The sequence below is a fragment of the Ovis canadensis genome, chromosome 19 (assembly GCF_042477335.2).
Source record: "Ovis canadensis isolate MfBH-ARS-UI-01 breed Bighorn chromosome 19, ARS-UI_OviCan_v2, whole genome shotgun sequence".
Taxonomy (NCBI): domain Eukaryota; kingdom Metazoa; phylum Chordata; class Mammalia; order Artiodactyla; family Bovidae; genus Ovis; species Ovis canadensis.
This window is the reverse complement of record NC_091263.1, coordinates 29,111,982-29,124,472: the sequence shown is the minus strand read 5'-3', so window position 1 is coordinate 29,124,472 and position 12,491 is coordinate 29,111,982. Positions and strand designations below refer to the sequence as shown.

Below are 12,491 nucleotides of genomic sequence, written 5' to 3'. Positions count from 1 at the left end.
CGTGATGACTCCAACAGAGGGACCGGTCACCATGTGCCTGGGGCCAGAGCATTTACTTAGGGTGGCTGCTGGAACTCAGAATGGGGAAAACTGGGCTAGACTCTTTGTTCGGCTCTTGGCTGGCAGAGAAAGCTTGGGTAACCCTCTTGATCACTCTGGGTTTATGTCTCTTATGAGGGGCTGAAAGAGGTGAGGGCTAAGAGACATGACCGTTTTCTCAGGCACAGGAGCATCTTGCTAAGCCCAGACATGAGGCTCTTTGCAACAAGGGAGGCAAGTTCAAGGTGACAGATGGTCTGCCATATTGAGGGACTTTGGGGAGCCCTGGGCCTGCCCAGGTGAGCTTGCAGCTCAAACTTGACAATCCAAGGGCCTGCTAAACAGGGCTGAACCAAACCTCTGGCTGGAGAGCAAAAGCTCACTGATAAATAAACAAAAAACACTAAATCCCTATGTATCTGTGTTTCTGGATAGGGGCAGTGGGTAAAGGGAAATTATGTGGGTTTGGAGTCACAGAGATTTATAAACCCTGGCTTTGTTGTTCACTAATTTGGAAAATCTTGGGCAATCAAAATACCTAGCAGCCTGGGTCCTGGTTTTCCCAGGGTTTTTCCACCCTTGTTATGAAGACTTTTTTTTTTTTTTAAAGAAAGCAGGCAAAGTACCCACCACAGTGACTAGCCAACCAGAAATACTCAAAAGCATGAGTTCCCAAGTTGCTTCAGCTCAACCTTTTAAAGTTAGTTGTCTAAGAAATATGTCTCCAAGTACTATTTCCTTTGAGCACATCTGACCTGCAGTAGCATGAGAACAAGGCTCTCACACCCGGCCTCCGAGCTGTTTCTACATCCGAGCTGGAGACCACCAGAGTAAGGCCCCACCTTCCAGAAGCTTTTGCCCTAACCGTGAAGGAGGAGGGTCTGCCACTGTTACCCATCCTCACACTGCACAATTCACCTGTCCATCTGCTGCAACCAGGATGGTGTGTGCTGCCTGGCTTATAAATGAGGCATGCCCGCTGGGCACTTAGTGTGGCCGTGACCCAGGGCCAGGTGGCCCTTCCGCAGACCGCCACCCTTGAGAACAGCAGGGCTGTAATCACGGCTGTACTCGCCAGATAAGCACGCTGGGCCACCACCCTTGCAGAGAGGGGACAGGGCAGGGACTGCACTTCACCTCGGATCGAAGTACAACGTTCTCCTCTTCAAGGTCCTTCAACTTCTTCTGCAGAGAATCCAGATGGAAGTAATTCTGGACGGAGGAGGACGACTCATTCCTCTTCAACCTGGGGGAGAAAGTCCGCTTCCTAGGGAGGGAGACACTTCCTCCCACCACTTGGCAAACCACACTGCGGCACACAGATGGGGCTTTCAAGGAAAGCGCGCGAGGGTGTGGGTGTGACAATGATCCATCAGGCCTCTCCCCCGCCCCCAGGAAAACAGCACAGGCTCGCATCCCTTCAGTCCCACATCCCAACCCTTGGCTGCCACTTTGCCTCAGGTTTCTGGGGAACCAACTCTATTTCAAGCCTGCACAACTCTGGGATGCCTTCTATCTGTCAGGAACTATTTTAAGTACTCTATATGTATGAACTCATTCAGTGCTCACAGCCCTAAGAACTAAGTTACTATTATTACCCCCATTATACCAATGAGGGAATAAGCACAGAAAGGTTAAGTAACTTGGCCATGAGTACACAGCAGTGAGCCCCAGAGCCAAGATCTGGACTCAGGTCACTGGGCTCTAGAGTTCACGTTCCTTATAGGAGACTCTGCTGACAGAGAAGAGGACCCCAAGAAGCCCCCACAGATCTGCTGGCCCCTGTATTCCCTCCAACAGCAGAGCCAACTGTTACTCATTCACAGCCAGGCCTGATCAATCTACACTGACAACTAAGCTGTGAAAGACCCAGGAAGAGGCTAACTAAAATCCCATCAGAAAAGCAAGATCAATCTGTCTGAGGCACTCAGATGCTTGGCCTGGAGAAGGCCGAGGGCAGCTGGCTTGTGCTGCCAGTGAAGGTGACCGTGTCTGGGCAACTCCAAGGTCATGGCCCACAGCCAGCGGTGCTCTGGCCTCTGGAGACAGGCCCTCGGTGACTTACGGGGTGGAGCACACAGATTCCGGCTCGCTCTCCTCCGCGGCGCTGGTGTAGAACTGAAGCAACTCATCCTTCATGGACAGTTCATGCCGGAGCTGTGACACCTGCGCAGACCCAGTTGAGGCCCATCACGCACTCTCCAAACAAGACATCATCCCCATTCATGCTTAAACACTGCCTGCCCAGGGACAATATTTTAAAATTCCTCATTCAAAGTGAAGGCACATCACTGATTTTGTGCTATTCAAGGAAAACAAAGGGTTGCGTTTGATCCTATCTAAGAAACATACGATCAATTACTTTGTGGCAAAAAACCCCTCCACTTAAATTTGTAGTTTTTACTCTAGTATGGAGAAGAAGTGAGAGAGGACAAGCAGATGCTAGAATGATGGGTGGGGGTGGGGGGACAAGACAGCATATGGGCTTTGCCAGTAAACAGATGACAACTGGGAAGACACCCGGAGAGGTGGACCATGTTATCAAATGAAGGAAGTCATTTACTCCTGCCCAAACCAAATTCCACCTCAGATCAGGAACCTGGCGAGGCCAGCTCTAGGTGGGCAGCAAGCTGGTCGGCCCTTGTTCTTCCACCTGGAAAATCTCACAGCCCCACGTTGTGACCGCTACACCCTCATGGGAATTCTGGCCATGCATGGCCAGATCTTGCTTTGCGCTCAAGGCTTACAAGATAGGAATTCCAGATACAGGAATAAAAGAGGCAACCATCAGGAGCTGGCCATACCAACTACTGCAGGCACGGTTCTACAAATCACTTATTTACACTTCAGGTTTAAAGTAAACAAACCTGAGTCATAAAACTGTTCACCTGCCCTTTCACTATTCAGCACTGATGAACAGGCAACCAGCAGGAGAACTGTAATTGTTTTCATTCTCTCTTGTTTCAAATTTGATTTGGGTTCTCTAGTTTATTCCAACTTTTCCTACATAACACAAGTAAATATATTTTATCTTCTGTGGTAAAGCCAGTTTTAGGTGCTTAAAGGCTTCAGCTTTAACACCTTGACATCATTTAATGATGTGCCAAAGGAAATCAGTTTTCAAAGTCCAGGGTTCCCCAAAGGAAAGAAAGGCACTTCCACCCTCATAGGGCAGGATGTACTCTGTGGAAGGTGAGGGAGCCCCAAGCAAGGGCAGCAAAGTGGAGAAACAGCACATGAGGGCAATGGGGAACCATTTCCTAGTTCCTGATGGCATGTCTCTCTGCTCAGAAGGGGCCAAGGAGGGGGGCAGGCTAACCTTCTCTCACACGTGGAAGAAGGGGGATTCAGATCAAGATGCTGGAGGCCGGGAAAGCAAGGGTTAACTTTATTTCTTATACCTTATCAGTATCCTACCTCACCATCTTTTTTTGCCATTTGTTCTATTTTTAAGAAAATTTTCATTGGGGGATAATTGCTTTACAACGTCGTGTTGGTTTCTGCCGTACAACAACATGAACCAGCTATGTGTTTACATATATCCCCTCCCTCCTGAGCCTTCCTTCCACCCCACTCCCCACCCCACCCCTTTAGGTCACCACAGAGCACTGAACTGAGCTCCCTGTGCCACACAGCAGCTTCTCACTAGCTATCTGGTTTACACACGGTAGTGGATACATTTCAGTGCGACTCTCTCAGTTCATCCCAGCCTCTCCTTCCCCCACTGTGTCCGCAAGTTCAGTTTCTAAGTCTGCGTCTCTATTCCTACCCTGCAAATAACCTACCTCATCATCTTTTAAAGAGAACCCAGGATTAAAACCTGTCTTTATACAATGCTGTATGTCAACTGTATCTCAATAAAACTGGAAGAAGAAAGATCAATAAAAATGACAGTAAACCCTTAAAAAACTTTTTCTTACCTAGTGGCTACTCTATTTCATCATATGAAATGATGATTAAACCGAGGCAATAGCTGGGAACAGCTTTAATGAGCAATAGGTCTCAGTACATCTTAGGGACAATGCATGAGGGCATCCCCTCCCACTAAGAAAGTTTCTGATAGAAAATAAGGGAAAATAAATGAGAAGAAGGAAAGCAAAGAGTCCTCACAGTTCAAATGCCCTGTTCAAAGGATAGTCAAGATGATGGCAAAGACGCTACCAAGTGGGACCTGGTTCTAAGTTTCTAACTCTTGCTGCAGCAACCCCACCTGACCCTGCAGCCTTCCTCCTCCATCGACACCACATTCCTGCTGGAAAACCAGGGCTGCTCTGCTGTGACCTCAGCCCCCAAGTTCCACATAAACTGTTCACAATGATGGGGGCTGACGACAATAGCCGAGATTTGTATCATTGAAATGGTAGGGTTTCTACCATGAAAACGATGGGCTACTTTTGGTTTTGTTTTACAAACACAAAATTATACAACTGTACTGACTAAGGAGCCATCACTGCCTCGCTCTGCAGCATGGCTGGCCTCCGGCTGTGGTTCCTTCTCCACCCACCCACACCCACCCAGGTTCAGGGAGCCCCACGCCTTGTTGGAGTAGCCTGTGTACGCTTTCACCAAAGCTCTGAGTGCCTTTCTCAGCCCACAGGGTGATCTGGACTCTTGGAGGATGGGGACTGTGACTGGTCCAGACTGTGGGCCTACTGACCACACAAGGGCGGGTCCAACTTGGGCCATCCCATCCTCATTGTCAAAAGGGGTAAATGATCAGAAGAGGTGGCAGAAAGTCAGCCCTCTGTGTCTGGGCTGGGCTTTTCCCAACAGGACCCTGTTCCATCATCACTTTCTTCGGCTGTACCCACGGCACCCAAGACCCTGCAGACGGCTGTCCTGCAGAGGCCGCCAGCGCCTCACCTCCTCCCTGATATGCTCCACCTGCTCCTCCAGCAGCTCGTTCCTCTCGGTTAGTGTCTTGTTCTTCTTCAACAACGACTGGCCAATCCGAGCAGCCAACTCTAGATCCCGCTCTTTCTGTGAGAGACAGAAGTGAGACAGACATTGAGAAAACCCATGCATCCAGCAGGAGCCCATAGGACTCCGTGTCAATGAAAGAAAACAAGGGCGTTTAGCAATAACAATGGATTACTGAGTCACCATCCATGCATTGGCCTCTGATACATGTTCAAAGAGCAGCTTACTCAGTGACACGGACCCCAAACAATGAAAAGGAACCTTCCATCTGATGAAAACAAGTCTCTCCCTGCAGGTAAAAACGTGCTTTCCAAAACCTTTCTATGCAACTGCTTTTGGTCTTTGTGTAGTCATTTGATAACCTGTCTTCCTACCTGTGGGCTGGGCTCTAGTCACCATGAGTGCCCAGCAGAAGGAAACACTCAGAAACTGTTTACAGGATGAAGGAGTGAATCCAGAAATTCCAAGTGTGCTAAAATAGCCAAGGCAGCCTCTTTGGCATACTTCAATTAAGATGGGATTTACTGAGTTCCTTAGATTCACTGCGTATGCAACAAAAATATTTAAAGTGACTCTAAAATAGAATACAGTTTTGTTTTTTTTCAACTTACGGTTACTTAGACTTTATTTTTTAAAGAAACAATTCTAAGAATGGAGAAATAATGCATAAAATCACCCTACTTCAGAAACAAAGACTGTTGCAGACACAGAATTTTCTGTTAGCTCAGCAGCTGACATTTAGGGCACAGCAAGGTACAGAGGAAAATCTTTAGTGGCATATAAAGGTCCAGCTGGGTTTATGGGAGGAAAGCTGGCCCCTGACAGTGGAGACAGTGGGGTGGATGCCATCACCAAATGCAGACTTACTGATCCTTGCTGATGAAGCCACTGGCCACCAAGTGTACATTCACATGCTCACTTATAGGTTGGCATGGGGAGAACTCTGGAAAGTGAAATCCTCTTAGATGTCTATGCTAATTATTCTGCTCATTTGGTGTAAAAAAGCAGAAGACCAGGGACATGCAGTTTGAGCAGAAGAAAGCTGGGGAGGGGTCCCACCTTCCGATAACCAAGTGACCTTATGGTTTACACTTAACAAGGACCCTCCAGATCCATTCTTTCCAAACACAGATTATAAATCATCAGTAGGTTGAGACTCATTCTAGTCATGGCAACTGACATTTTGTTTTAAACGACATTCAACAGCACAGAACTGACATACCAAGGTGCATTCCACGAAGGAAGGTTATTATCTCATGTTTAAATTTCACTTGTCACATATTTACCTACAACCTAAGAGGCATTTCTTAGAGTAGGTACCTGTCCAAAGTTTAACTGCTTCATGTGAACTGTTCCACCCTCTAATTTGAGAGTGTGGGTTCTGGTTGAACAATCCCTGGGGCCTCTTCCCTTGTCTGTGAGAAGAGGCTGGGTAAAAGAATCTTCCAGCTTTACAATTCATTGAGTTGTAAGACTTTTCAAAGAGCAGCTTTTATTTCCAACTTTTTTCATACCCACCAAATGATTTCATGCAACGGAATAGGAACACACCTTCCTTCGCTCATCATGGGAGTTTCAATGAATTATGAGCAAAGCATAGGGTGGGGGGACTGGATCCAATCGTGATTTAACTCTCTGGAGCTCTTACATGAACGATGGTCTCTCTCCCCTAAGTCTTCCATGGTCCTGAAGCCTGTAACTGCTGCCACTACTGTCCCAGAAGACAGCTGGGGGTCATGTCAAGTGAGCCATAAATTCTTCCAACTCCTTCCCCATCTGTGCCTCCCCCTCATGCCCTCCCAGGGAACAAAGGGGACCAGTGAGTTTGCCCAACCAACCGAGACGCCCCTCTCTGTGCATTCATCTGCACTGGCTTCCACATCAAAGCAGAGTCCTTATCTCAGTGGCCCTTTATCATTTCTCAGACGCCAACAGTTGTGCATAGTTGGTACTGGGAGGAAATGACCCACAGGGATTGTGTGAGGGAGCCCACTTCTCCAGAGGCTGTCTCCAAATTACCAACCAGTGCAAGTGGTTTCCACTGGCTGCTATTGTTTAGATGCCAAGTCACATCTGACTCTTTTGCGACCCCATGGACTGTAGCATGACAGGCTCCTCTGTCCATGAGATTTCCCAGGCAAGAATACTGGAGTGGGTTCCCATTTCCTTCTCCAGATAATCTTCCTGATCCAGGGATCAAACCCGTGTCTCCTGCTTGGCAGATGGATTCTTTACTGCTGAGCCACCTGGGAAGCCCTTTAGCTGGCTACGTCTCAGTGAAAACTGCAGCCCCACTGTCCAAAAGAGCATGGTCTCCATAACTCTCACTCCAGCCTATTAAACCTCTCTACTAGAACACGCCCTCAGACTGAATGCCCAGCAGGTGTTTTATGCTCTTCGGCTCACTGACTACTGTTCTGTGTTGTTGCCATCATGCATACATGCTGCTAAGATCCTATGCACAAAGATGTTTCATACACAGATTTCAGTGGGAACAAATCAAGCCAAAATCATAATGGATAAAGACAAGCTCAGCAAGGCACTGCTGAGCAAATGAAGGACGCTGAAGGCTTCCCATGGCACACAGGAGCCAGAACCCAAGAGGAATGGGGAGCAGGCAGGGGAAGGAAATAAGTGGCAGTGGGCTCAACCACAAAGCCCTCCAGCCCTCCCAACCTATGCTGATACACCCCAAACCTCAGACCCAAGGCCTCCTTGCTCTACTAAAGGGACGACTCTCACCTTGTCTACACCCCAAATCTAATCTTCATAGTAACATACATAAAATGCTCTGCTGGGGAAAAAAAGGAAGTTACAACAAAAATATTCAGAGATGAAACAAAAACCTTAAACAAAAAGGTTGTGAGAAGGTCTCTGGTTTTTCTCAGGCAAAAGGCTGGCTGGGTTTCTCCTTAAGAATTTCAGGAACGAAAAGAGTCTTATTTCTTACAACCAGCCAAAACATGATAAATATTTACTTCTAAAACCAGGAAAATGGGTAGGAAATGACCACTGTCCAAACTTCAGTGAGAAAAATGGGACCGTAACACATTGTGCCCTTGGAAACAAGATATTAAAACAACTGGTTCTTTGATTCCCCAGGAGATGGCAGCCAGGTGGGGCTCAATCTGGCTCTCCCTACTCCCTATCTACATCAAAGTTTTCCTGAAAATTTAAAAGACTGTGACTTGCGTCTCGGCCTCTTTTACCAATGAGCACTCGAGCTGCCTGGCATGGCCCCGGAGATGGAGAACAGCCTGCCTCCCACACTGAGCAGTTGACTCATCTCATTCACCCATTTAAGGATGAAAAGCATGACTAAGAGGCCCCCAGAATAACCCTCTCCGTAACTGGGGAGGAGGTAGCTTTGCCCAAAGGTAAATTCCTAGCAGCAGCAAGCCAGGGCAAGCCGCAGAATCCTCTTCCCCTTCAATGAGAAGCAAACTCTTCGGGCCAGCTGAGGGCTGTGCGTGGCATCCGTGCAGATCCTGCTGGTACCCCATCTGCACGCGGCAGGCATGCAAAACCAAAAGAAACAGAACCAAAGCCAGGAAGAGTACAGCATGGGACAGCTGTCACGTGCCTGGGACAATCAGACTTTAACCAGGAAACCCTGCCCAGTTCCAAAGAAAGGCGGCAACTCAGACATGATTCTTATCAAGAGGGAGAGGAATGCCGTATATAGTGTATACAATGCTGTTATATACAAAACACACAGATGCACCCAGACCGTGGCCATGGGGAACTGCTAAAAATAAAACAAAGAGGGCAGAGCAAAGAGTTACCTGAAGAAACTGCCCCACAAATATTCTTTTCAACAACCCAAACAATTTTTTTAAAAACACGACAACATACTTTTTATAAATGAGTGACACTCATTTAGGAAATTAGCTGTGAATTGTTGATGACCAGAATCTAAATACTAGGCTGGAGTCCCAGTCTCCTCTGAACACGATCCTCAAACATCCAAGAAGAGATGGGTCTGGCCCTGTGAAAGCCTCGCCCAGCCCTGCCAGCTCACACTCACCAGCCGCCAGGACCCATGGGCCCTGGACACTCACTGAAGCAGCATCCCGTTAAAAACAAAAGTCAGCCAGTTCATGTTTTTAAAGTAAGAATGTCTCATTGACAATCAACTAATCATACTCTCCAGAACTAAATAAACAGGGCAATAAACAACTACAGTCAAAAGCAACAGGGCCACAGTGGTTAAGGGCCCGGGCTAGAAAACAGCTGTACTACGTGGGCATCCTCTGTTCTCTCAAGAGTAGGTCCCTTCTCTGTAGGATGGAGCAGCAATGGCATCTACGTCTGAGAACTAGCGTAGAATTAATGAGATGATGCACGACAGCAGCTAATTCTCAGTCAAAGTTTACCCTTATGAATCAGCATGACCACAGAGGCAGGCATTTATCTAAGGCCTGTCATTTCCAAGATTAAAATGGAGAAGGAAATCATCCAACAGGGTTCCCGCCTTGGAGAAACTTCTAACAACCCAGCTGGAAGAACAAAGCTAACAGAACAATAGGATGGCCGGCGGGGGCACGGACTACCTGTGGCTGGGGGTGTGTGGCAGCTGCAGAGGTCCCCAGTGAGCCCTGCAGTACGACATTCAGAGGCAGGAAGAGACAGAGGGGCCAAACGGTGCAAAAGGTCCCATGTAGGAGAGCAGGAGGAAGGCACCAGGGAAGGGTAAAGAAGAGGATTTAGGAATGTGGTTAAGTGGATGGCCTTGAATGCCATGCCAAGGAGTGCTGAGTCTCGGGTTTGGGGGTGGGCCAGGTGATTACAGAGGGTTTGGGAGGGTGGCAGTTGCAGAGAAGAAAGGGAGAAAACTCAAAATCTCATGCCAGGGCTCCAGGAGCCGTGACAGTAGTCTTGGGAAAAAAATAATAAAGGCACAGACACAGGACCACCTTCAGAAGACTAACTGGGTATGGGGTGAGGAGTGGATTCAGAAACAGGGCACTGTTGGGGGAAATGGACACAGCAGAAAGGGGTCTGTAAAAACCATTTTTGAAAGTTGGTGATGTTAGCCGAGCTAGCCTACGAGGTGGCTAATGCCAGACGGATGCAACTGGAGAACCACCCAGAGGCCAGTGCGCCTAAAATGCCTCAGCAGGGGCCCTGTCACACAGCCAGAAAATCTAATCTCACTTATTTGGGGCTGAGGAATTTGGGACTTTCCTGACATGCAGATGGTCAAGTGGGTCTCAGCTCCTGCCCTGTGTCTGCTCCAGTGGACCTGCCAGGGGGTGGCCTTCAGGGGAATGAGAGGGAAGCGGGTAGCCGGGGAGGTGAGCCCTCAGGAATGGGACATGGGGGTGGATCAGAGGGGTCCTGTCCTCAGAACAGGTAGGAGAAAACTGGGTGTACAGAAGGAAGAGCACAGGCAAAGAGAGACATGAAAATGGGCTGAAGACCCTCCCCAACCCAAGAACAAAACCTCGGGTCCCACACTTCTGCTTTGTCCTGCCACTGGCTGAAAATGAGGATTTCTGTGTCCCTCGTATCTTTCTACTCTGTTCCTCAAGAAGGGCTACTGAATAGTCACATGACTCATATCGTGCTAGATTCTAGAGCACAAACCAGGATCTAAAAGTTAACACCTCTGCATTTGAGGCCTGATTTTGTGGGGAGAGTGGAAGAAGTTTTAAAGACGGGCAATTATTCAGCAAATGCTGAGAACCTACCATGTTCTGGCCTGTTCTAGGCATGGGGATACACACAGTATACTCATCTGCTTCTAGAGACCATCAGAACACCTTAATTCTCAAATGTCAATAGGATGCTGAGAAGAAATTGAGAAAACCATAGTCTCTAGAATGCCTGCAGCTGTTCCTAAGCAAGTTTCCTAAATTTTTCTTGCCTCGCTTGTTTTGGTTATTTCCATGCTGACACTGCATAGTAACATTCTCTTAACCTGACTAAGTAAAAACATAACACAACAAAACAAAAACATTACAAAGATATGGATAATGATGTCTTTTTTCTGACATTTTTCTATACATTTAATATATATCAGTAGTATATATTTTAAGAGTTTATAAAGCTTCAACTGGCTATTCTATAGCAAGTATTTAAATGTTACCCTATTCTGTTATTAATAGATTCCTTTTAAAACCCAAAATTTCTTGTACAAAATTACAGCAACTAAAGCCAACATAGCTACCAGCTCAAAAAATAAATAAAAAGCCACTGAATAATACTCTGAGAGGGCTCAATTTCTGACATTCTTCACCAAGAAAAATAGTAATGTCTGCTTTAATCGATATAAATTATAATCAGTCAATTATAAACGACTCTTTGCCTTTCCCCGAATCACTTACCTCCTCAAGAAGCCGAGTTACAGCATCTATGTCATTATATGTTTTAGTCATCTGGCCAACTCGTTCAGCACATAAAACTGCAAGAAATAAAAATGACCATGTAACTACCGATGCTACAAGTCTGCCAAACAAAGTCTGGCCAGGTTCAGCGTTACTGGGTTTGATTCCAGAGAAAAGCCCCAAGCTGTGTGGGGTGAGGGGACAGGGGTCTACTAATCACTGCAAAGTCTTGACACTGCATATGTGTGTGTGTGTGCGTGTGTGCGTGCACTTCCGCACGTGCACACTCGGGGGTGTTGCTGAGGGCAAGGCGCTGGAGTGGAAAGGGGTCTGGCCTCATATCCGGTCATCAAACCAAAGTGGGTCAGCAGCACAGTGAGTGATATATAAACCGCCAGAAAGAGCCCTAGGATCTAGACCCCACTTTCTGTACAGACCCAGTGGGTCCTTTCCAAAGCAGTTCTTGGTATTAATTATTAAACAATCTTAACTGATAATTCCATAATGGCCCAGCCTCCTCTTCCCCAAATGGCCTAAAACCTAAGTCTCTGCAACTAGTTTCCAAACCATGAAAACTGGGGTGATAGATTTTTTTTTTATTTAATCCACACACACACAGTCATACACATGGTATTTCATAACATATGCCATTTGCTTAAGAGGTCTTAAGAGGATGCCTCCAGGCCACTTCAGGACTATGTCTTTATTTTTCCATTGGAGAAAAAGGGTGTGCACCGAAAGAAGGCTTTCATCTCCAGAAAAATCTCAGGGTTGTTTTATTTTAAATCAGTGGCAAGGAAATGATTTGTAGTCCAAACACCGTGAAGGTAGCTTGGGTTTTATTCTGAGAAGGAAGGAGTGAAAGCAAATGGATTTAGAGCCAAAGCATAAAATTTTTTGACACCAGCCACTTAGGGGCCAAATAATAACTTGTTATTAATTCCTCATAACTAAGACTCTAACAAACAATTCTTTTAAGAGTAAAAGACTTAGTTCAGCTTTCGCAACAACCCACTTGCAGTCACAGCCCAGGCAAGGCCTTTGGGAATTGAAGTGTATTTCTAACCAAACTCAGTAGCATCACTAATGGCTAATTGCAGCTGGAAAGCAATAGGTCGCTAAATATTTTATAAATGCAAGCAGAGATCATCCTAGTGGGTGAGCTCAGAGAAATTGGATCTGTTGGAATGATTTTCTCATTTA

The 12,491-nt window shown here is 46.7% G+C and overlaps 1 protein-coding gene across 13 annotated transcripts in view; it reads right to left on the bottom strand.

Annotated features, from left to right (window-relative positions):
• Positions 1-12,491, bottom strand: part of TRAK1 (trafficking kinesin protein 1) — a 154,787-nt gene that overhangs the window by 28,682 nt on the left and 113,614 nt on the right. For 11 of the 13 annotated variants that reach the window (XM_069560722.1, XM_069560726.1, XM_069560727.1 and 8 more), the window contains 4 exons: positions 11,289-11,365; positions 4,903-5,019; positions 2,105-2,205; positions 1,177-1,285 (listed from right to left, as the gene is read on the bottom strand). In XM_069560722.1, the coding sequence (XP_069416823.1) occupies positions 1,177-1,285; positions 2,105-2,205; positions 4,903-5,019; positions 11,289-11,339 (378 nt within the window). In that variant the 5' untranslated portion in view covers positions 11,340-11,365. The remainder of the gene's footprint in view (positions 1-1,176; positions 1,286-2,104; positions 2,206-4,902; positions 5,020-11,288; positions 11,366-12,491) is intronic. The other 2 variants (XM_069560729.1, XM_069560730.1) reach the window with 1 other exon arrangement.